This window comes from Solea senegalensis, linkage group LG12 (genome assembly GCF_019176455.1).
Source record: "Solea senegalensis isolate Sse05_10M linkage group LG12, IFAPA_SoseM_1, whole genome shotgun sequence".
NCBI lineage: Eukaryota > Metazoa > Chordata > Actinopteri > Pleuronectiformes > Soleidae > Solea > Solea senegalensis.
The window spans coordinates 8,986,392-9,012,207 of record NC_058032.1 but is presented as its reverse complement, the minus strand read 5'-3'; the positions used below and the strand labels follow the sequence as shown (position 1 = coordinate 9,012,207).

At 41.1% G+C, this 25,816-nt stretch overlaps 1 protein-coding gene across 1 annotated transcript; it reads left to right on the top strand.

The window, feature by feature from the left end:
- Window positions 1-55: 55 nt before the first annotated feature.
- Window positions 56-14,337, top strand: vimr2 (vimentin-related 2). The gene is made up of 10 exons (XM_044039905.1): window positions 56-375; window positions 1,154-1,298; window positions 1,435-1,593; window positions 1,702-1,821; window positions 3,750-3,845; window positions 5,093-5,224; window positions 6,998-7,123; window positions 10,212-10,322; window positions 10,438-10,562; window positions 13,385-14,337. Exons 1-10 carry the CDS (start codon window positions 260-262, stop codon window positions 13,425-13,427), a joined length of 1,173 nt encoding a protein of 390 aa, XP_043895840.1. The 5' UTR covers window positions 56-259; the 3' UTR covers window positions 13,428-14,337.
- The last annotated feature ends 11,479 nt before the right edge of the window (window positions 14,338-25,816 follow it).

Below are 25,816 nucleotides of genomic sequence, written 5' to 3'. Positions count from 1 at the left end.
TCAACACATTTGTTGAAATCCTGTCGATAGATTTCTGAAGAAAAGCAACTGCACAATGGATTTTGGGGTTCACTCCTCAGGTGAATGTCAGATTGCTCTGCGCTGATGTTGGCGCTATTGTTAGTCTCCTCAGTAGATAATGAGAGATGCTTCACCTCGATGCCACATTCTCATTCTCTGTGAATATAAACGCCCACCTTGGTCCTGCTGTCTCTGTTTGCCTGTTGTGTCGTAGCCCAGTTTAAACCTGTCCAAAGCCATGGCCATGCTCAGAGTGTCGTCTTATCGCAGGGTGTTTGACGACGATGCCTGGAGTCGAAGTGGAGGGATGGGTATGCAGATGCAGTGTGCAGGACAGTACCGGACCCCTCTCAGGTCAGTGGGAGTCGAGGGATATAAAATTGTCTTTTTTAAAAAGATAGCTTTTTAAAAATCACTTGTTTTCAGGGGAATACAACACATTAACATACACAAATATGTTATACATTTATATATATATATATATGTGTATGTATGTATATATATGAATGTATGTGTGTGTGTATATATATGTATGTATATATATGTATATTGTACACTAATAACAAAATGTATTACAAAATGTACACAATAGGGATCAGAAACAAATGATGAGGGAAAGAAAATGTAATAATTGTGTGGTAATATTTTAGCAATCTCAACATTACATTTCCATCAGCCATTTATTTTTTTGGTTTCATATAAACTCACAGTCCTTTTCAAATGTATTGGCTTTAACTCTTGCAATGAAAGTCAGTTTGAATCCACTGATCTTTATTGGGTGAGTCTGCATTATTCATTATTCATTGATGTATTTTATTACAATGCATTATCAGGTATTTCCTGGTAATGGCCTAAAAACCACTGGAAAGTAAATTAATTCTGATGTAAAAAGTTGATGACTGATGCTTTAATGTGATCATGGAGACTCATAGTCTAGTGGTTATTAACCATCAGGATAATCAGGAAATGTACGTAAAGCATTTAAAGAGTGATGCTTTGATTGGTTTTAGTTAATGTACTCTTAATAGCCACTAATGTGACTGTGTGTATACTCGAAGGTGGGTACTAATCATCTCTAGGGTCCTCCAAAAATATTCAGTGTAGTCGTTGGCTCGGTATATTCTTTTCTCAGGAGAGCAGCAGCTGACGAATGTGACTGTGACAAACTGGATTTTGTTGCTGCCAAGTCCCTCAACAAAGAGGGTCTGAACCGGTTCACACAGGACCGCACCATTATCGCTGCCCTCAATGACCGCCTAGTCAGGCTTATTGAACTGGTGAGGACGAGCAGTATAATTGCTTCTGACACCTCAGCACTTTATCCCACCCCCACTGTGTCATGCCTTTGTTCATGGTAAATGAAGCAAGTGAATGTGAATGTATTTATACACGTGCCTGACTTTCCTCCTGTAGGCTCACTGCTTTGAGGAGGAGAACGAATCACTTGAATGTCAGATTGTGGAGCTGGAGGAGAAGCTGAACAGACGACAAGCCTCGTCCTGTGTCACGTCCACTGTGGCCCCACCTGACTACAGCCTGGACACAGTGGTGGAAAGACTGCGCAGGGAGAGGGTAGGGGGTGCTGCAGCTGCTGGGTGTGCCTGCTGCATGTCTCTGTGTGTGTGATGGCATTCCCTCAATTACTTCTATGATCCAACACTTGTCTTCTCCACCCTGTAGGATGAGATTCTGCATGACACAGAGGAGCTAGCGAAAGAGCTAGAGTGTGTGAGGGAAAGCTACGAGAAGGCCTCACAGCAGAGAATCTTCTACCAGAAAGAACGACAATATATTGCTGAGGTAATAAATAAAGGAGCAACCTTACCTGGCACCTTTTTGAAAATGGAAAGTTTGAGGGGGCCAGGTTGAATACTAACAACTCACCGCGTTCTATAACTGAATTTAACTTTACAATAAACATTAACCTACAGTATGTAACGTATGCCATGAGACACTGCACACTTTCAGGTCAGATTCAGTTCTAAAAAAACACAAATGTATTTGAAATTAAAAGAAACCAGAAGTCGGTTCCCATATAAAAAGTTTGGAAAACTGCTTTAATGCATCCCTGCTAATAAATAATATTAATTTCTAACTCATTAACTTACAAAATGTTAACAGATTTTTGACTATTTTGTGTTTAATTCCATGTCCTGTACAGAGCAGAGAAATTAATTTCTACCCTGAAAAACTACGCAGGTGTGCACCTTTATTGTGATGATGCTTTTTCAACACTAGATGGCAGTGTTGTCTAGCCTTTACCCACTGCTTCTCCACTCGGCCTCCTGTTGAATCAGCTGAAAGCCTGCACAGCTGCTCCTCTGTAGTGCTGCCCAGTGGGTTTTGATCACCAGCAGTCACACAGTCTGGGCTGATGGCCCATTGTAACCTAAGCCACAAACTTTTACAAAAATCTTGGATGCCAGGGGCTAATCTCCTCCCGGGCCAGAGCAGATGTGAGGGAGGCTTTAATTTCTCCCCTACAGATGCAGTGCAAGCTGTGATTCGGCACTGTAATGTTCCTGCTGGCTCAGTTCTCTGGTTCTGAATTGGAAGCAGCTGCAGAGTGACAGGACTTGGTGTGAAATCAGCAGGGAGGCAGAGGAAGAGCAGAGATGTGGAGGAGAGGAGTAAACGCTACACAGCTCATCACACGACGAGTTGTGATTCTGCTAACGCGATGGTGCAGTGACAGTGATGTACTTTTCCCACAAAATTTCCGCCTTTATTGTCTCACTGCGATGCGCCAGCTGTCGGTTCAACAGTAATTTGCACAATTTACAAGTCATTTACACATAGAAGTGAGTGAAGAGTGGTTTAAAGGAGAACGTGTCAGTGCTTTTGAATATGAAAACTGGTGCAGAAACCTCTCTTGGTCTTTATCTGAACTGAGAAACTGAGGATTTTGAACACTGAGCCATAAAGTTCCATAAACAACACATTTTTGCCCACATAACTGCTGCTCAGTGGACATTTCCTTGTAAACCTTAGGGATGTTTGACCATGAAAGTCCCAGAGAAGCAGTTTCTGAAATACTTTAATCACATTATTAGGTGTCCAAATAATTCCTGGTTTTACTCTCCTGGATGCTTAAAACAACTCCAATGTTTTGATTGCAGCTTGTCTTGTTGTTCCTAAGTGGCATTAAAATTTATTTTGCTTTTAAGTTTTACAGACTGATTTTTAAAAAAGTTTCTCCCGAGCTGAATCATCCTTGAGCACAGGCAGCAGCAGCAGCAGCAGCAGCAGCAGCAGTAGGAGGAGGACTGACTACTATGGCTCACAGCTACACCCTCCTCCACAACTTTACCAACAAACCCTCCCTGCATGTATTCAATAGTAAACGCAGACACCCACAGTAATTGCATCCAGTGCCAATTAATTTGGTTCTGTTATAAGAGTGGATGAGCTGAGATCCCCCACGGTTGAATGCATTGGTGGACAGGGCTTTTGTGTCTAGTTAGCCGTCTCATCTTCTTCCTCCTCCTCCCCCTTCCTCTGCATTGCAGTGTCTACTCACTGTTCTGAGAAACGGGGTGGATGTGCTGATGATTTTTTAAAATGGTTGCTCAGGGTGGGAACAGAGACTTTTTTTCCCCACTCTATTTCAACCTGTGGTGTGATTTACTTCCCAAACTGCAGAGCTCTCCTCTCAGACACCTCCACAAATTAAGTTGAACTCCTTTTGCTTTCAGCCCTCTGCGCCGTTAACTTGATTTTCTTCTCAGGAAGTGGATGGTGTGACGGCAGAATGTTTGGCACTGAGGGAGCAAGTGGCTATCTACGAGGAGCAGCTGGCCAACATGGAGGCCCAGCACCAGTCGGTGAGAGGGATGGGGAGATATATAGCTGCAGTGTGATGGAAAAGAACAGTTTACAGCCTTAAAATGACTCAGAATGTAGCACTTTGGCCAGACAGGTGTGTTGGACACATGCCCTGATCTGAGATAAGAAGCTGTGACTACTCCAGTCTCCCTGCTGTAGCCAAACGTGTCAACAGAAGCACATGAAAGGAAAATTAAATGCACAATATAAAATGTAGTAAACTGTGACATGCTAGAATTCATTGCTTTTTGAAAAAAAAATTACGAATATAAAGACGTTTGTGCACATACAAGATATCACTGAACTCTTACACACGCCCTGTACCTTCCATCTTCTACAATTTTCTCCACATCACCAGGAGATGACAGACATGCCCCAGTAGCACATAGAGAAGCAGCTGATCCAGGATCAGCTCCATCACTCACTGATTTTCTCTGCGAAGCGAGGCTGCCTGACGTTTAACATTATCCCTCTGAGACGTGCTCGATAACTTACAGTCGGGGGGAAAATGGGACTGAATATCAAATGAAAACAGAAGTTGGCTTTGTTTTATTAACTGTTGGCATTATCAGCACCTTCAGATTTCTCTTTTTTTTCTCCCCCTGACACTATGTCGATATAAAGGTGGAGGGAGAAGAGAAAAATGTCAGGCTGCCACTGCAGCTCTGTAACAGTTCATTTTCCCTGTGATGAATGTGAGGTCTGTTAAAAAGCACATATTAGAAGCTGTAGACATACACGCTGAGGTCTTATACGTGTACAGTATGTGTAAATGCATCAATATGTACTGATGTGTTAGCTGTCGCAGTGGTACAAGGTAATGAAATACTTAAATTTGGTACATTATTTTAGTTGCATATTTCTTTCTCATACCACATTATATTTCTATTGCCCATCCATTCAAAGGTTATTTCACTGTGTTTATGTGACACAATACCCCAAGGGCACGTTGCATATAATAGTAATATAACAGTTAATTTTCAATGTTCAGGTATGCAAGTCACCAGTGATCAGGTTAAAATGCATTGTATTCAATAAATTATCACATGTTTAATAACGAAGACTGGAATTTACCAGATATTTACGTTTGTCAAGTCAATGAAGGGCAGTGGAAATATGAAATGACATACAACTAAATGGTTAAGCACAAAAACCTACGGCACTTGCTGCACACACTGAGTAAAATATCTTAAATGTTGTTTCACCACTGTCTGTGTGTGTGTTGATGTGTGCTATGCAATGACAGGACGTGGAGAGTCTGGTGGATCCAGCTGAAGGGACGGCAGCAGCACTGCCAGCTATTGGCTTTAGCAGCCCAGACATGACGCCAGTCTTGGATGTAAAGGAGTATTACTGCCAACTGGCTGAGAGTCTGCAGGTATGACGCACATGTAGCATCAAACACATGCACAGTTAAATGCTTGACAATAACATACCTGTGTTCGTTTGAGTCCACACTTTTTTTTTTTTTTTGCACCATCTCTGATTTAAGATACACTTGCATGTACACTAGTGGATATCATCCGCACCAGTAGTATCATAAATATTGTGGTGCATGTACTTTATACACTTCACTTTTTTTTTTTTACCCTCCCATTATTCAAGTAACAACCTCTTAGATTTATCTACTGACCCTTTGTAGGGAACTTAACACCACTGGACCGAAATATACGAGTACTTTCTACACATCCATTTGTTACAACAGTACAATTCCACACACACATGAATATGTCTTTATTTAGAAACCAATAATATGGTATTATCTTACTCACGGAGAAAATCTTCTGCTGAACAAGCACTTTTCCATGTAATAATTCAAGTGCATTTTATTCCAAATACTGTTGTATACAAAAAAAAAAAACACCACAAGGAACAAAATCCGAGTAATAGTTCTCCTCTAATACATGCTGTCCATAAATCACTTGGCATCACCTACTGACCACTTGACCTCTGATTTTCACCACATCGTCGTCTTCCTCCCTCTGCAGCAGCGCGGTCAAGTCCAGATGTAAATCTCACCTTTCACAAATCACACAAGGATACTCCCACGTGTTTTCTTTTGCTCTTAAAACAACACAATGACAGAACTTGAGAATTGGAGTTAAAGTTCTGCAGCCAAACAGAATGCCTTTGTCTACCTTTTGTGTGTGTGTGAGAGTGTCAGTGTTACACACCCAGAGGTGCTGCATTGGGGTCAGACGATAGCTCCGGTGGGTCTGACCCCCTCTGGGGCAAGGATGCCTGTCCAGTTCAGAGGTCAGAGCCGTAATCAGACTGCTGGCCGCCTTCCCAGGCTCCATGGACAATTGTGTGTGTGTGTGTTGGTGCATGTGTGTGTGTTCTGATTGCAATGTGATTGACAAAATGTATATGTATATCTGTGTATATGTATATATGTGTGTGTATATATATGTACATGTATATGTATGTGTATATATATATATGAAAAAGAAAAGATATATCTAATTATTAACTAGTGTATATATATATATATATATATATATATAATATATACAGTATAGTATATTTCAATTGCAGCCTTTTGCGATTTGCTACTTGTTTCAAATTTAGATTTCAGTTTGAAAACGGTTCATGGTTCAGCCTTGACACCGACGTGTGTGTCTGTGTGTCCTTCACTTGCATGCACTACTGAAGAGTATCCAGCGTATTTATATATTTGTGTGTATGTTTAGATGCATACATGTGGTTTTTTTTGTTCGTCTGTTTACTCCCTCTGTCTGTCTGTCTGTCTGTCTGTCTGTCTCTCCCTCCCTCTCTCTGTGTCTCTTCTCTCGCCAGCTGGACACCGTCCTGTCTTCTGTGCCTGGCCTCGATTATCAGACGCAATTGTCTCAGTGTTGCAGTGATTGCTATTAGGTTTGAACAGTAATGGTGATTGCTGGCTGACTCCCAGACACCTGTGCACCCTCATGTTGCTCATTTCGGCTGCACTTGTTCCATCTAATCAGAAACGTGGCGTATACAAGGAGAGGTTTAACCTCAGTCTGTACAAGAGTCTCTGATTGCTCTTTGCTCCCCCTGTCAAATTGCATATCACTGCCCGAAGTTGAGCACTGTCCTCGTAGTCTTTTCCAGGGTGAAAGTGAAAGTTTTTGTATACATACAAACGTCCTCTGTCCCATGTTTACAGTACGAGAGTGGCGCTGCCTCTTCAGCTGTGGTTCGTGCTGATGATGGAAAAGAACTGGCGGTGGGAAAAGTCAGCAGTTCAAAGGTCAAAGGCTTGCCAAAGGACATTAATGAGTTGAAGATGCTGGTGAGTTTTATGTTTTAATTATTTTTTAAAGGCTTGCTCAAATTAATGCATAACATCTATGTAATATTTAGTAGGGATTAATGGCAGAAATTGAATATACTACCCAGAAGTATGTTTACGTGCAAAACTGCTTTAAAAAAATGTTTTCATAGTCTCAGAATAAGTTTTATTTGCTTTAAATATATGGGTCTTGATTTATGTAGGCTGCCATTTTGTGTATTTCCTGATGCATTAACCATTGAAACGTCACAGAGAGAGTGGTAGAGTAGGGACAGTTGTGAAAGAGTGTTTACATACTTTCTGGAATGTGAAGGCCACCACAGTATGTGTGCCTGGGAAAGAGGAGGGTGAGCTGGAGGAGTCCTTTATTTGGTACACTCTGCAGTCTCACCATTAGAGGTCACTCATTTGGTTTTATTTGCCATTATTGAGAAGAATCAGCAAACAGTGAATCAGATTCTTTCCACAGTAGAATCAAAGTATCAGCATCTGCCCAGAATATTCCTTAATAATCCTTAGTACCCCACTGTGTTGAAGATGTCAAAGAAATTGGTTTTAACATCATGACAAAATGTGTTGTTATGAGGGGTCACATGCTGGACTACGCAGTCATTTTCCATTAAGTTAAACTGCCAGCTGTTTTAATCGGTTCCCAGTTTTATGGCAAGCTAAGCTAGCTTTATGCTAGCAGTAGCAGAAGAGCAAATGAGTGTATTTTACGCAATGTCAAATTATTGCTTTATATCCTGTAAGTCTTTAAAACACTGCTGCTAATTGTACATGTTTTCCCATTTCCAATTTATTTTAAGCAAAGTTAGCTTGCTGCTAGCAGTAGCTTCATAATAACTGTTCAGACATGTACACATATCACAGTTCTCTGCATTAAAGCAAATAAGCATATTTTAGTTGAATAAGTATATTTTACCGAATGCTAAATTATTGTTTATATGCTGTTAATCCTAGTCCTTATGTGGACTGAATTAGGACAATATTTCTTTGGCTCTTTCGTTAATGTTTTTTTTTTTGGAAGTGAAATAACCCCTTAATTCTTGTGTTTATGTCTTTTTAATCCTTCTGTTGCTACCGACTACTTATGTTCCCATAATACAATTCCCACATCTTCACTCACAAAGAACAAGGAGTCTCAGAGACAACAACTGGCCGTGCCTCGGCCATCAGCTCCTAAATCAGACATAATGCTGCAAATGAACGGTTTCCCACAGTAGACCAAGTGAGTGGAGAGCAGCTGAGTGACAGCTGAGCAACAGTGTGGGAGATCCTGCTGACCACTGTGTTTACTCTGTGGACACTTTCAGCAGGAGATGAGACGGGCTCGACTTCAGCTCAGACAGGATTTATTGCACTCCCTGTCCTCAGTTATTAAGTACAGACTTTCAGAGTGGCTGCAGCATCATAAACATGCTGAAATGTCACACACACACTGACTGGAGACTTCCTCTGCAAATGGATTAGAGGAAATAAACCTTCATTTGATATCTCTCGTCCAGTGGGCAGAAGAACATTGTGAAAGCAACTGTGATTTTCACACCAGACGCAGCAAAGTGAAGCTCCAGCAGACTGTGACTCTCATTTAAAATCACAAAGTGACTCCAGTAAACGTTCACCTCTTTACCATCCATCAGTGGTCAGACCACAGCTGACACCTAACCACATCTGTAACAAACATGGTGGGTTGGTTCTCGTTACTGTGGCTGTGGCTCTACCTCCAGCTCTTTAAATAAACAGGGAGCCTCTGAAACCACAGCAGAACTCTCCCAACACCATCTACCTCTACCTTACACGCCTCACACAAGCCCCAGCTCTGCTCAGACCTCCAGCCTGACGGATGGACAGCACGGCTCGATCTGCTCTGTTTCCTCTCTCGCCTGTGATGGATGCCTCGGGTCTGGTTTCTCACTGAGACACAACATGGCCAAACAAACAGATTGCTGTGAAATCAGCCCTGACACAGAAATGTATATAATGGAACAGGCACTTATGGGACTGTACACCACTACTCCTCTTCACACAAACATGGCCAGGCCTCACTTATCGTGGCAGAGAGGACGTAGTAGTGTGTGAGTAAGTGACATGATCGGGTTAGCCTGAGAGTTGTAAATGGCTGGCTCGCTGAAAGACGAGCAGGGTCGTCTGGGTCCCCATCTGGCTGTGACATCTAATTGTTGAACTTGTGAGATTGCTGTAATTACTCAAAGCAGGACACCGCAACCTCAGACACATGGAGAGATGCTCCTTACCTAGTTTAGGGTGGCAGTAAAATAACTCGTTTTATTTGTGTTAATCGGTTCAATTGGCATATTTAGAGAAGTGTCTGGGTGTCATCCTCCACAGTTCACAACATTATAACTCAGTCTGCATACTCTCTCCTTTGTAATATCAGTTGTTTACACCCATCTCTAACACACAGGAGCACCGCCATCTTGGTAAATGTTCTTGTCACCTCCCATATTGATAATAACAACTCTCTCCTTGTTGGTCTGATGCTCAAATTTCCCAATAAACTCATAACGCAGCTGTCCTAATCAATACACATCATCCCATTCCCTCAGCGACTACACTTACTCCCTGTCAAACATTGCATTGATCACAAAATTCTCCTCCTGATGTTCAAAGCTCTCCATGAACTAGCACCTCCGTACCTCCTCAGCCTCCTTGACAGCCACACACTCACTTGTACTCTCTGTTCTTCCTCCTCCATTGCTCTCGCTGCATCTCAGCTGCAACACGAAATTTGACATTTTAAACTTGTTTTTCCATTGTGATCATGTAACCACTTCTAATTTTGTCCTTTTTTTGAAAAGTTACATTTCTACCTAATATTTGGTGACTGTTAGATGGAGCTCAATTTAATTTTATTTGCATGTATAACATGAATACTCATTTGCTAACCTAACAAGTTGAAGGTGAACGCTGAGGCAGTTGACAACCATTACCAACTGAAAATGACCCTAGAGGGAATAGTAGTTCATAGTCAGGCATTTCTGCATCAAGATAAATAAATAAATCAGGATGTATGTTTACTTATATATTTTGAATGACTTGTCACTGCTCTTTGTTTTTTTTTCAGATTTCAGAGCTACAAAAGGAGCTCGCTGAGCTTGAGATGTGTAATGCAGAGCTGGAAGATGAGGTTGAGATGAAGAAGGCTGCATACATGGATGAGATTATGGAGTTAAAGGTATAAGCGGAGATATGTTTCTGTAATCATACAGTACTCTGTGATGGCCCAATGGTTTGGACTAATAATGTCATTCATTTAATTTAATCTCCTGTGTTCATGCATGCACGTCCAGTTCACACTAGATGAAATGCGGCACCAGGAGGCCGACCTTGAAGCGCAGATGAAGGAGCACTGTGAGGACTACCAGGAGCTGCTCAGTGAGAAGATGGCCAGAGACATGGAGATCGTTGCCTACAGGTTAGACATTATCATCATGTGATAAATGAAACCTTCTGGGATTTATTTTATAGCCTTGATTTCATTTTAATTCAAAGACATAAAATGCAGTAATGTAGACCATTATTTTGCAAGAAGAGCTGTCATAAATACACGTTGTTTTATTGCACAGCTTATGGCTCATACAGCACAATACAGTAACTCCAGAGACATAAGCAGACTCCAGAACAGTACGGGCTTATTTGTATCAAGTATTTGTATGCGATTAAACCTAGCCTAGTTCTCTGAAGCAGGGATTGTCATCTAAATCTGAAGGACAACGTGGACCTGTTTTTCCAACAAAATCACTGAACCCGGTGACTTCACTGATTAGTTTGTTTTTTTCTGTTAAAGATGGTGTAGTTTCTGATTGTAATTAAAATCCATAGACTCCCCTGACATACTATAGATCCCCGTCTTTGCAGTAGGAGATTAAATGAAACCAGAAATCCCCTGTGGTGCTCAATAAAGGGCTACACCTTATGTGAACCTGTCAAGGTGAGTGAGCTGTCTGGGGCAAAGCACACAATCATCCTGGGATGATTTGATTAGACTTAAATCATTGCGATGCTTTGTTTACTCTTGAAATTCGTCACTTATGAGCTCATCCTAAAAGTGCTCAAGTAAACACACGTGGAAGTGTGGAAAAGATGATTTATTCATTGTCGCCATCTGTCCTTCACCTGCAACATGATGTCTCAACAAAACCATCAAAGTGAATAATACAAAAAGCATTTCCTCAAGATCCTTTGTCCATATCCCAGCAGCTCATTTAGTGCCGCTTGAATGTCGGCAGTATCTATAATAAGGTGCCTGTGCAGACACGCCAGCCTGTTAATGTCAGCACCCCGGACAAAAAAAATCACCTCCGTTTTAACTCTCAGTCATTACCCAACAGACAGTAAAAGCACAGGAAAGACACACAGTCGATGCCAACTTTCTTACCCTCCCCTCTCTGTATTCACTTGGAGTTTTGTCATGCGTGATTAAAACCATGAATAAAAAATGAAAATGGCGGCAATTGTTTATCCTGTCTGCAGCGGAGCAAACTGTCTGCACAACAGACCTTAATGACCCCCCGGCTACATTTACTGTGTGGCTCATGGCTTGTGAAAGCATCTCGGAGCAGTCGGGGCAGATGCTCGCTCCTTTACTCACTGCTAATGTGAACCATTTTACACTATAATTCATTCAATGGGTTTGCTCGCGCTGCTGCTGCTGCTGCTGCTGCTGCTACATGACACAGCAAACAAGTAGCTCAGCTGAGGACAATATTTTCTTTTAGTTAAGTGTACACTTATCAGTGGATGAAAGTGGGGCCTGTTCTTTAAAGAAGATGTAATCAAAATGTAACAGTGCAGGAGAATGACCTTCGTATCATCTTTCAGCTCACACTTTTGTTTATTTTCTGCCCTCTCACCACTGGTTCACTCCCACCACCCTCACAACTAGTGTTTCCAGATGCAGCAGGCAGATGTTTTTAGATTTTGCTTTAACCCCCCCCTCCCCCCCACTGTGTTCTACCTGCCCAGCACCAAACAGCAAAGAGAGACACCGTCTCAAACAGATATTTCCCTCAGGACCTGGTGGTGATGAAAAACACATTTTGTAAACGGGACAAGTGGTGATTATGTCAGTATTTTGTTTACAGCTTTTTTTCTGCGGTCTGTATTCGTCTAAAAATATCAGTAGTGGGAGATTTCAATACATAGTTAAAACAGCATTTTATTTATACTCTCACCGGCCACTTTATTACAGTAGGTACATAGGACAACTGTGCCACCCGGTGTGGTCTTCAGCTGTTCATCTGCTCCACATGTCATCTGCCCAGAGATGGTCCTCCACATATGTTGGTTTTAACGAGTGCTTATTTTAAGTAACTGACGTACGTTACTGTTGCCTCTATCATTTCAAACCAGTCTGGCCAACGCCAGATATGGTTTCGTGTGAAAATCCCAGCAGATCAGCAGTTTATGAAATACTCAGTACAGCCTGTCAAACACCAATGACAACATCTTATTCAACATCACTTAAATTACCTTTATTTTTTTTCATTCTGATGTGTTGGTGAAATGTGATTGGCTGATTAAGATATTAGTGCTAGCAGATGAACACATGTACCTAAAGTAGTAAAGTGGCCAGTGAGTGTATACAGTATGTAGAATGTGGACATTAAGATCAATTTATTCGATATCCTGGGGCTTTTAAACAAATACATGCATCATTAACAGATGGAATCAAATGTATGTGTTCAAAAATGTCCTCGGGGTTTTCGATGATAACATGACTTTATAATTGAGTTTCAAAGTTTAGTCTTTTCTAACTTATTGCGCCAAGAACAACAGTCTCACATCAATGTGAATGTTTGAGGTTAATGATCCAACACGACTGAACTAATTAGAGCTGGAATGATCAATCGATCGTCAGTCATACAGTATTTTATCAAAACAAAATTGGTGATCAGTGACCAATGTATTTTTTCAGGTGAAATGCAGGATAATAGTTAAAGGATTACTTCACCGCTTCACAGGTATAGAAAGGACAATTTTTCAAGAATACTAGCCCTATTCTAGTAATACAAAGCTACATGCAAATCGGTATTCCTTTTAATGCTTTTTTGTTTTTTAGGTTTTATTTGATGTGCTTCTTTGTCTTACGTGAGGACAGGATTGACCAGTTTATAAAAACAAAACAAAAAACATAATTGGTCCTGAAAATAATGTTAAGCAGTGTTCCGTCTCACAGGTTAAACTGTATCAACTGTCCACCTGTATGTCGTGTGTTTGTGTGTTTCTCTGCTCCAGGAGTCTGGTGGAGGAAGAGGAGGCGAGGCTGTGTGACCTGTGAAATGAGGATGAAGAGTCAGACTGGGTGACTGGAGTTCGGCTGGATGCTCCCCCCCACCACCACCACACACTCACGGATTAGCAAACAGACCACAAGAAAAAAACAGACACAAATCGGCGCTAGGATAAAGCTTAAGGTACCAACGCAGCAATATGAGCAGATGTAAACTTATCATGACAGATTAATGCTGTCTGGAGGTCTAAGCCGGGCCATTGATAACAGGTCGCTGACAGATGACCCCAAGTCTCTGAGAAAGATGGAAATGTCTGACGCTGGGAGGGAGGTGGGAGGACGGAAAGCTCTGCCATGAGTGTGCATCCATTCAGTGTCTGGCAGTGACATTTCCCTAAGTGGGATTTATCTCTTAGGCAACTCACTGATATGATTCATAAATGTTTTGTTCTCTCTTTGTTGAACAAGTTTCACACACACGCACACACCGTTGAGTAATTCCTCCTCTGATTCCACCTCATCCATCACTCAAACTTTGTCTGATTACCAGCTCTTAACCCTTGACCCCGTTGCTGTTAACAAACATATTGACAGCGCTCTCTCTTCGCCGACTAAAAGCGTCTCATCGCCCTTTTTGCTTTTACAGTAATGCGTTTGTGTTGGTTTTGCATTCGACCGTTTGCTTTTCAAATGGTTCGTGAAGTCGCTGATTTTCTGTGGAGCTCGTGTAACTGGGCACCTGGATCTTTCCGCGAGGAAAGACCGCGTGATTCATGATTCCTGCTTTGTAAAGTGACGTCCCAGTTTGCTGTCATTTCAGAAATAAGCCTTTGGTAACACATCTCTTAGTAATCTCCTTATTCTACACGCTGTCTGTGATAAATCTTTTTTTGGTTCCTGTTTCTGGAAAATGTGCTTTGGATTTGAATTAAATAAAACTTGATTGCTTGACAAATCACCTCATTTCTCCCCCCCCCCATTTCATGAGAACTGCCTTGAGCTTAAGACTTTTTCCTCCGTACGTAGAAACTTTGGAGCGAGCAGAGTGATTTATGTTCAGTGATCCCTCTTTCACTCATCTTCACGCTTAACTTGAGATTTGAACATTCCCGGCTATTAATGATCTCAAAGCCTTGTTAGCTCTGCTGTAAAGATGAAAAATGCTGCTAATAATGGATCAGATAAGATTAGCCACACTCCGTGAACTTGCGGCGATGAGGAGTTAGCCTCTGTAATAATTGAGTTCAGTGTCTGGAGAAGGGGCCGGCGCTCAGTGGCCGTATGTGACTTGTTTAATTGTGCCGACATGAAACATGGCCGGCTCTGGAGGAAGCTGCTGTGTCTGTTTTCTCAGCACTGCAGCGATCAGTCAAGCCCTCAGAGGAGAGGAGCTATAGGACGCTGTGCCCCCCCCCCCTCCACTCTATATCTCCCGAATCAAAAGCCACTGGACCACACAGAGTTCGTGATCTAATGCAGCTGCACCATCTTTGCCTCATGGTAAAGACAAAGAGAGTGAATGTCGCTCCATAAATAAAAAAGTTTTGTTATCACACATGTATGAGAACATTATAGAAAGCAGAATGTGTCTGCACACCAGTTGTTGCTCACAGAAAAACACTGTTAATTACTGACAGGTTGGTGATAAAGAGATTTCTATCAAGTTTTTTTTTGCTTTTTGGGAGCATAAACGTGTGTGCAGACATTTTGTCAATTCTACCCAACATCTAGTGTTTTTTTAATTCTCTCTTTTGACCTCAGTTAAAAAAAGAAAAACATTTATAAAGGGGACACTTTTAACTTCTATACAACAGTCTATTCTCAATAACAAAACAAACCCCAAATTAAACCTAAATATTAAAAGATGCTCTGTAGAAAACACTATGTTGTAAAGAAATGTTTTTAAAAAGTAGAGATACACAAACTTCTGCCAAGGTCACCCAGTTACTCTGTATCCAGACTCTGTATCCAAACTTTATAATATATCTATATAATAATGTAAACGTAATGTACACCAACATCCCCAGAAAATTTCATCCAGGTTTGCTCACAAACAGGAATGCGGCCATAATCATTCGCTCTTTGTTGTAACCACACATCACAGAATGGGTAATGCATATCCTCAAATCGGTGCTAAATGATTAAATGGATCAACAAAGTAGTGAACACCCACGGTACAATAGAAGATGTGACAAAAACTCAACACTACTAAGACGGGACAATTAAACCCTCATCTAATCAGACGCTTTTTAAAAACTTACAGCTTAGCTTCATTTTTAGAACAATAATGAAGTATTTCAGAGCCTCCTGATCTGTGCAGTGTGTGGTGTGGTGACCTCTGCACTGCTCTGCCCTCATCACACGTCCTTTGACAACTGAGAAAAATTGTGTGTTAACCCCTTTAAAGCCGGTCGGTGACACTGAGTGGCCAGGGGCAGGACTGCGGCAACTCCGCTCCTTGATGCTGGACAATTTGATTTGAAGGCGGCGATTTTTCAAAGCCGAGTCATGGATCAGTGGTCAGCCAGCGCTTTGGCCTTTTCAGTTTTCTTTTTTGCCTTGATGAGTTTTGTGGATGAAGGGTGTTGCGAAAGCAGAAAAAACTTGGACCAACACCAACAAACAAAAGACGACGGTGATGGGGAATAAGTTAGTTTCCCACAACACATGACAGGGAACATAACGTCCCTCAGTTCACATGGGGCAGGAATGTCTTTACATTAAGAGTGGCAGGGCTGCGGTGATAAATTATGACATGTGAGCTCACAGACTCAGTCAACATATCGTCAATCTGAAGCCGTGGAATCTGATTAAGGCCTGAGGTAATGGTAACCCAGGTCAGGTATCCCTAAAATACTCTTATCCCTCAGGTTCACTCAGACAAATAAACACTGTCAGCATCGAGGACAAGCGTCATTTTTTTCCCCCGTTTTTTTCCCCTCCTGACGGCCTGGATGTAACGGACCAAGCTGGTGTTTAGAAAGCAAATAAATAAGAGATGACGGGGGGGGGAATGAATCAAGGAAGAAAATAAGAACAGTGAAAATATACAAAGTAGGAAGAGTGATTGAGAAAGTATTTCCTTAACAAGAGGGGAACAAATAATAAATTATGGGGCTCCCTCTCTCCCTTGTTGCAGCACTGGCACGCCTCAGGGCAACAGGAAGTGGGCATCCTTCTCCTCTTTTATCAAGGTCGTGGACAGGCGTCCACTGTGGGAGCATCACATAAGACAGAGCTGCACGTCCAGAGAGAACTGCTCAAAGGAATGTGTCAACAAACACACACGCAAATATGCCAGGCACTGGTGAATGGTGGTAGTGTGAGTTCATGAGTCCCTCATGTCATCACTGTAGTTTCTGCTCTCCTCATATCTGCGGTCCCACTCGGCCTTTATGACTGAGAGACTGCTGACAGCCGTGACCCAGCATTTACCCCCACATCCCCCCCCAGAGTCTGTCCCAAAGCAGGTGGCAAACACCTCCACTGTGAAGTTTTCATCCCTTGTTTTCTTGGCACGCCACTACCTTGTCTTGATTGAGAGATAAAGCAGGGCAGTTGTTATTTTATTTATTTTTTTATGTTCTCCTCCCCAAACTCCACAGAGTGCGTGAGTCACAGCCAAAACTTGATAAAAAAAAGTTTCTCTTCTGTCCCCAAAGTATTCGATTAATCAACTTCACAGTTTGTGCTGCATGGAGGTGGATAAAGGTCTGTGCGACAAGGGAGCGTGAGAGGGAAAAAAAAAAGTCGCCAGGATTTTTATTCTGCTGCAGTTGCTTTTATTCTCATTACAGGGTGTTATAGTGACTTCATTGTCAGCTTAAGGCTTACACACATCCAGCCGTTTGCTCTATCGGATTCTTGGCAGATGGCCTGCCTGGATGTTGGACACCTTTTGAATGAATTTGCTTGTCCTGTAAATCTTCACCTTGTTGATAAATGGGCTGCTCCCTGCACTTATGCTACATGTAGACATGTGTGTTTGTGTGTGTCTTGTGATTGTAAAGGTTTTTTTTTATCAGTGAGGCAAATATAACTGCTGCATGAGCTCTTCTCCCTACTGTAGCACTTAAACTGATGATTTCTCTGGGGTTTCACTGTCAATGTGTGGGGACTCGAGTCAATTGACTTGACTCGAGTCTGACTTAAGTCTCAAATTTGAGGACTTGAGACTTACTTGACTTGTTGGTTAAAGACTCGACTCGACTTAGACTAGAGTAAAACGACTCCAAATAACTTGACTTAAGGAAACTGTGTGTGTCATCACTGGAAGAAGCATGAGCAAGAAGTCTGACACACTGAATCAAGCCGAACAATGCCGAAGTGTAGATCGTTAATGATGCGTTAATCAAAGTCACAGCAGTTTCATGCAGCCGCGCTGTGATGACTCCGCCCACATTGAGGAGGTACTATATTGTAATGGCAAACTAACCAAACCGTGTAGAGTCGAGCTGTGCTGTGGCGAGGCGAGGCAAGGTGGGACCATCCCACAACAGCCATCAACTAACTGCTAAGTTTATTTATCCAGTCTAACTGCTCAATTTCCACTTTTTGCAGTAGAATCCACATCTGAAACTTTGTGGCATTTTCAGCCAAACTCCAACCAATTGTAGCTGTTTCTGTGTTACTAGCCCTATGCATCTGTTATCCTTCTGTCACTTGTGACGTAAAATGACTCACTTCCTGTTGTTGGCGAAAAGCAGGAGCTGATGGGCTCAATCAGCATCGTGTGAATGCGACATTCATTTATATTTAAGGACCAGGGTCATACTTTCCACATCCGTGCTTTCTCAGAGATCTGCATTGGTCCTCATGATGTACATTTTCCAGATTGGTCTGCACATTTCTTATGTGGACAAATCGATCGTATCTCAGAGCCACTGTATGATGATCACGTGACACATTTATCTCTGGAAATTACTTAAAAACAAATATTTTTGTTGACATGGCCCTTTATGTATGTCCAGCTTTAAATACTTGTTAGTTTTGCTGACCTCCATGGTTAGTAGTGCTGGACAGGGTCAACACACGTGATCAGATATTTGATCTATAAGGTAAAGTGAAACATATTGATGATAATACGCTTTAAATAATCCACTGCTCTTGCTCCCGCACTGGGATTGAAAATGATTTGTTGTGCTTGTGAAATGTCAAAGTCAATGAAAACATTTTGCTGCTGTTACCATGTGCGCCCGCAACCAATTCATCTTCCTGTGCCTCTGAGGACTCGGAGCCAGAGCACCAGTAGTCCAAACTATCATAATTTGTGCTGGGAGTAAGAAATCACATGTGCCACAGTTTATGTCGACAGTCGTAGCCCGGAGCAACGACTGGTTTAGAATTTGGAACAAACTACGAAATCATTTGCTTTTTTGCACCAGTCATTCATCTTTTTCCCAGACACCCAGACATCTCAGGCCTGCTTCCTCTCAAAGTGACGTGACCAGCAGGTAAGCAACATTTTTCCATTCCAATTGTTTTTCAAACTCACATTATTATACATTATAATGTGGTCTGCCTGATATTTTCGCATCATTAACATATTTTGAAGTTTAATCTGTCTCATTTGACAAAAACCTTTCAGTGTCACGTAAAGGGCAACAACACATGGACACCCTTGAGATGACTTCAGTGTCCAGTAGGTTGTCCTTCGAGTGACGTCGCCGACGCTCCTAATCTTTGTTGAATTCAGACGCGAAGTCGACCCCATAGTTCAGGTTGTCTCCTGAAACTTTCTCCATAAGTGACCTTTAAATGAATGACAGAATGTTCCGCCACCGCCAAGCTGCGGTCGAGCTACTACAGGGCGACGTTGCCCTTGTGCTGTTTCACCTCAGAGGCTCACCAGAGAAGCTGTCAAGCGGCGATGCTTTACAGCTCAGTTTGCAGACAAAACACTTCACAAACCAAATCCCCTCAACAACATCTGCTGCCAATTTCGACCATGGCATTCCTGCAGTCTGTGCTGTTTAATATTCACAGGGGTTAGGATCTGCCGGGACAGGGGAAGATCAGGATGGTGGGGGTTTTGGGAAGGGGTTTCGACAATCCTTTGGTCCACAGTCCAGACATGAAGAAAAATGAGAGGTTAACAAAGAGTGAACTGGAGCAGGGGCGGGTTAACTTGGCTAATTTGCAGGGATAATAATGGTGTTCACGCCAGGCCTTTGGGGAGCAGCGGTGTGGAACGCAGACCTCATGGTGCAACCACACAGGAAGTTTACAACATGGCCCCGGCAAATCAGAACGTATTTAATCATCAAACAAGCAGCGAGCGAGCAAGCGCGCTGGAAGCGAGGCCAGAGGCGGCGGCAGCGGCAGCAGCAGTCCTCCTGAAGATGAAGACAAATGTTTAGAGAAGGATCCAGACACCATCGCCAGATCTGCACCTCGGCCATTACGTGTAGAGCTGAAGTCCCTGGTTTTCACTCAGCTCGACTCTAAACACAACACGTCAATATGTTCTTCTACTTTTGCCAGTAGCCTCCAGCGTGACATTAACATTATATACGTTTTTAATTATTCTCATGCGAGTTCCTGTTGCCGTACTATAAATCTGGATGCAGTGCAACATTTTTTTAGGAAATTAGTTGTGAGAGGTTGAACCGAGAGAATAGTTTTTCTTTTTTTTATTAGCAGTAATCAAATGTTCCTGCATACATAACTGCACAACTGACTCAGAAAGCCTGTAAATCGATAATTGGAGCCATAACCTCCTTTTAAAAATGACCACACAGTGTCTTTGTGAATTTTATAGGATGCTTCCCAGGCATAAGAAATTCAATCCAGTTTTCTCTGTGTATCCCAGGTTTATCTGTTTATATGTATTGCTACGAGAAAATGTTTTTAGAATGCAATTTCAGTAATCTAAAATGTTTAAATTCAGTTGTATTTGTTTCATCGGAATGTCGTGCTCCTTTTGTGGGAATATTTACTTTTCATCATGTCCAGGAGCTATCAGTGACTTCCTCCTTGGGGGGGTGAAATGGCAATTTATATAAAAATAAATTTGTTTTATATTTTGCAGATTGGGACGTTGTTCCCAAAACCATTGCTCCCACCCTGTTGAGAGGACGGTACTTGAGCGGTTGACACAGTCTCTGAAAGGGGTGAAGTGCATCGTGTGACACCTCACTGAGCGACACCCCCCTCGCCATGACAACTGCATAAACATCAGGCAAGAGTCTATACAAGAGAGCACTTTTTATATACAAGCAAAAAACCCAGCCTGTGTGTGTGTGTCAGAGGTGGAAATTAATGATTTACATTTACTCACATTACTTTAATTGAGCAGGTTTTTTTGTGTACTTGTCCTTTCACATCCGTTACTGAGTAAAAACAAAATAAAATAATAATAAATAAATCAGGCACTGGAAACTTTGACAGGTGAACGATGAGGACAGGTGACTGAATGATGAGGACAGGATTAGGTAACTTTTACTCAGAGTGCTACTTTTTTACTTTAACTTGAGTACATTATTAGTCCAGTTACTTAAGTAAAGTTTTATAGAGTAGTATTTCAATACTCTTTCCACCTCTGGTGTATGTGCTTTGCTACTCTCTGAACTGTGATTATAAGGACATCAGTTGTAAAGAAGTCCTTGACTGGTGTGTGTGACTTTACATCAAAAACAGTGTCGACATTCACCAAACAGACATGTTTCTGACTTCACAACACATTGAGGACGATGTCTTTGCCTCATCTTGCAGTTGTGTCAAAACACATGTCGCGGAACTGTTGATGCATGGTTTCCAAGAGCCGTCCACACGCTCTCAAACATGTTTTACATTCCCACCTCATGCCGTGCATTACACCCCGGTCTTGTTGCTGACAGAGTTCCCAAACATTCAACGTAACAGGGAACATTTTTACTTAGGCTGCAAATGAAATGACCTTGGGGTGACTGGTGTGCACGCATTGGCCTCATTTAAAAATGTTTACAATGATTTATGACAATATGACAATATGATTTATGACCAAATGCTGTTTCCCGTGAAAGTCAGATACAGGATTTTCTTCTGTACTTTTATTTTTCCACTGTAGAAAAAGTAAAGATCACAACATTGAAGATTGTAAAAGAGAAAGTTGGCCACTGATATAATCATCAGTAGTCATAGATCGATTGTCTGTTACCATTTTCGTGTTAGAGCCTCAAAATGTCTGTCTGTTAACACAGATGGGCCAGAAAATGTCCTGTAAGTACTTTTGGCCATTTTCCAGAATAACTTCCAATATCTGGTAGTTATTTACAATTTACTGTATGTTGAAATAGTCTATCAACAATTTATAATGAAGAAAACCAAAAGGTTTTACATAGTAATTGCACATGAACACCATATTTTGTGTGTTAAATTTATAATTTGAACAGTATAAAACTTATTTAAAGTAACAGTTGTTTGAGTCTTTGTTTCAATGTCCAAAAAATAGACGCTGATTTGCTATCTTCCTGCAACAGTGCGAGTGAAATTAATTTTGATGTGCAACTTCTCAGCTTTCAGAAAACCATAGGAATTTCTCCGCTCAAACTGTCGTTGCGCAAATGTGTCATTGTTCGGTGTTAAGGGGTTAATAAGTTTCTGTCCCAAAGATGTTGTGAATTACTTTTATTTTTACATTGCCAATACAATGGCTGAACAGCTCCAGTGTGCTGTATAGGAAAACCACATGTTATAAGCTGTTTACCGCATTTCCCCCAGCGTAGACTTTCCCATCTCACCTGTCTGACCTTTAACCTTTTATGAGATATCTTATTAAATTATGCTACAGGGTTTTTAAAAAAACTGTTAGTTACACAGTAACACGAATGAACACAACTTTGTTCACATGAAAATTTAAACATAATAGTTTCTGAGTTGAGGATATTTGTTTAAACCCTTAATGGTTATTTTTATGCTAATAAGTCTCATTAACAATACGATAAGTATTTTTATAACCCAAACTGAAAATAATTAAGATTGTTTGCTTGTACAAAAACTGTAAAAAAGGTAACTGATGTTTGGTTAAAGCCACAGCAAGGAGCAGCTGATTTCTATCTGTGAGCCTGGGCTGCGGTCGGCCCTGTGCTCTCTTATATTGTCTGGACTGTAAATGAAGCTAATCTAATTGGATAATAACCTGTCAAATATCCCGGCTGAGCAAAGACTTGTGCTGTTATTCCAGGGTTTTCGGAGAGCGTGTGGAAGAGCCACAGGATTGCTCGCGCTGTCCCTTCTGTTGCCTTTTGAGTTGTGCTGCTGGCAAATGCTGAAAGGTCTGTGGAGAGGTGCCAGCAGCTGAGGTCAGTTTAGTGGGAGCTTCTAGTAAACGGTGACCATAAAGTTACTTTCACTGAAGCACATGCAGCAGACAAACACGCCGCCAGGATTGTACTTTCTCTGCTTTGGATTAGAGTCATTTTTTGTTAAAGTGTATATGTTTTTGAAAAGATTCGACTTTGAACACATGTGGTTTTCAAAGCTTTATACCCTGCTGAGTACTTTTGAAAAATGACATTTCTCTTCTTCTAATTTACAACAGCAAACACATACAGATGGAAATGTTGGGCTGTCTGTCATCATATTGATCTGGACTAAAAAACAACACAAGATTTTCTCGGCTCATTTGTCATCCTTAGACTGAGAATGAATCCGTCTAACTTTGTTAATCACCCAAGTTTTTTCTTCTTCTCTCAGATGCCATCTTTAGTTATGTTTTATGTGAAATTCCACAATATCTGAGTATTGATCATGTCAGAATGTATCTGATCTCAGAAAAGCAATCTTCTTGAAGTGACATGATTAATCTCTTTTTGAATGAGTTAAGTCATGCACACAGCACTTGGTTTAAGTTAAAGGAAAGACTGGCTTTTTGAAACTGTGACACACAACATGTGGACTTTTTCAACATTTAACCAAAGGCAGAATCTGTAAGTTAAGTGTTTTTTTACAACATCATAATGGGACCATGTTTGTGATCCCCAGGTTTCAATGTCTAAGTCATGTATCTTTCCCACCTCCACACATTCTCTGCAGAAAAATAATGTTGTACAACATCAACTTAAATTGAAACACAAAGTAAAGCTAATCCATACAGAAATCCCATTTCCTTCCAAACGTACACTGGGGGCCCTCACTCTATTTGCCAAAAGAAATAAGTAGTTTATAAGGAGAGTGGCTTGTGTTGCCGCTGAAATGATTAAGAAGACATGAATAGGTTTGTGAGTTGAGCTGTGACGTTTTTGCAGAGTTTAACACACTTGCTGTAGAACATTTAATATACAAATAAATTGTATTTCCCTCGTGATGGATTGTCAGTGGATTTTTTTTAGGTTGCACAGGAATGAATTACAGCATCTTCTTTTTCAAGGTGTTGTCCAGATCAGACGGAATAATGTGAAGAGAGCGCACACACGCATCTCTATCATCCGTAATGGAAACCCCCGGCTTCACTGATATTACTCAGTGGAACATGACAGGAAATTCTGGAAGGAAACAGATGATGTCTCGGAGAGGTCATGAGCTGGTTTTGAACCTGTGATGACAGGAGCACATGGCGTTCACCTCCAGCCCATAACACGGAGCCACACAGACGTGTGATTTATCTTTGAACCAAAGTCGACAATCTGCCACTGAATTTTCTCTTCTCTCTATCTCCGCTAAGCCACGAGTTTGGCACGCATACTTGGGGATTTTCAGAGTGGCTGGTCTGGGTTTTACAGAGTGCCCCTGTGGACTGGGATTACTTTTGGAAAATTTTCAGGCACTTGTTAACGAACAGAGGCCATGTTTACACGAGCAGAGAAGCTGTTGAAGGGATGGCCCCATGTGGGCCAGCGCAAGTCTGCACCTTTAAGTGGATCTACGTTTGTCTTTCATTACGCTGAGGTCAACGAATGCAACTCCACCTCCTCCTCAACAGTTTACCTCACTCATTATATTGGCCCGAATTTTTGCAATATTCTCGAGTAACTTGTTTGTGGTTTTCCTCTGTTTGTGCGTTCGTTGACTCCCACATTATTTGAACTTTGGGGAGCTGAGTCATGTCAAATCATCTCTAATCCAGTGTCATCCTTATCAGTGCGTGTGTACACAGGATTCCGCAGTGCCTTCCCCCTCTGACGGGTGATTGGTTGGCTTTGGTTTGACCCATGAGGTTTGCCTCTAATGTTTACCTGTTAAAGGCAGATATTCTCCAGGAAAAGTTGAAACACATCCTGGTGTCAGAGCCCTGTGTACACACAGACAATAGTGCATTAAACATTCATTTTTTTGATTTAATAGTGTATTTTGTATTGTTAGAATGGTGTGTTTGTGTTTGCTGATGCCTTTTTAATGGTGTAATCCCTGCAGGTTGGACTGTATCGCAGCCGGCTGCTGTGGCTGACTGAGCAAGATCTCGTCCTGTTTTTTTCTCAGGCAACTTCCAGGAATTGTCTGCAAATAAAGAGAATATAAACAACATATTTTTCTTCTTGTAACTGAATTTGGGCATTTTAGTTTTTGACAAGAAGCAAAACGCATTTATCTCAGTCAACCTAAGACTGCCTTGCACAAACTGATTCAAACAAAAGAAAAACTTGGATAATAGAACAATAGATAATAATTTAGTGTATTTCCCCACTGTATTTAAACACTAAGCAGACCTTTTTTTTTTTTTTTAAATGTTATTCGTGTCATACATCAACAACTTTCAATAAAAACATATATTGATATAGACAAACAGAAATAAGTTGACGAGATAATCATAAATAGATGACAGGGAATAAATAAAAGCAGTGATATGCATCATCGGGAACAAAGGTTTTAAGAGTTTTAATCAGTTACATCTAGGAGAACTTGTTTGTCTGTAGAAGAGAATTAAAAATACGATTTTTGAGGAGATGTGAATCAAACATGAAAGCAATGGAGTTAAAATTTTAACTAGGAATTTCAACAAAAGTTTACAGAAATATAGACCTATATGTGAGGTACAATTACTGTACATGATTTTCTTTTGCAGTTGTGATGACAAATGACAAAAGAGTGACAAAAATATTGAAAAATTGCCTAACTCAAAAGGCTTACGATTGTTTTAAAGAAATGATAACAAATCCAAATCTGTATCTGGATCACCACTAAACTCTTATAACTTTGTCCTTTCATCACCAGGACATGTTCCAAAACAAACACTTTTATTTTGAAGTTCTAGAGATATCGTCATAAATGACATCTTTTTTCTTCACTCCTCACTGACTAGGCAGTTATTATGTCAGTTCACAACCTGCTGTATTTTGTGTGACATTTCGTAACCCTACTTAGCGTCAAATATTGTTTTCTTTTCTTTGTTAAATCTGATCCAAAATTACCCCTTAACAAGACTAGGCCTACAACCGTTTTTTTTGCTAACTGTTGATGCTAACGTTAGCCTAATTCAAGAACAATCAACTTTTATGGGTAAAAAGGGAAATACCAGGTAA

What these genes read in the sequence shown, in the direction of transcription:
- vimr2 (XM_044039905.1), top strand. Translation starts at nt 260, where the DNA reads ATGGCCATGCTCAGAGTGTCGTCTTATCGCAGGGTGTTTGACGACGAT. An exon ending in TAGTCAGGCTTATTGAACTG is followed by an intron (nt 1,299 to 1,434) that starts GTGAGGACGAGC and finishes TTCCTCCTGTAG; the next exon opens with GCTCACTGCTTTGAGGAGGA. An exon ending in ATGGAGATCGTTGCCTACAG is followed by an intron (nt 10,563 to 13,384) that starts GTTAGACATTAT and finishes TCTCTGCTCCAG; the next exon opens with GAGTCTGGTGGAGGAAGAGG.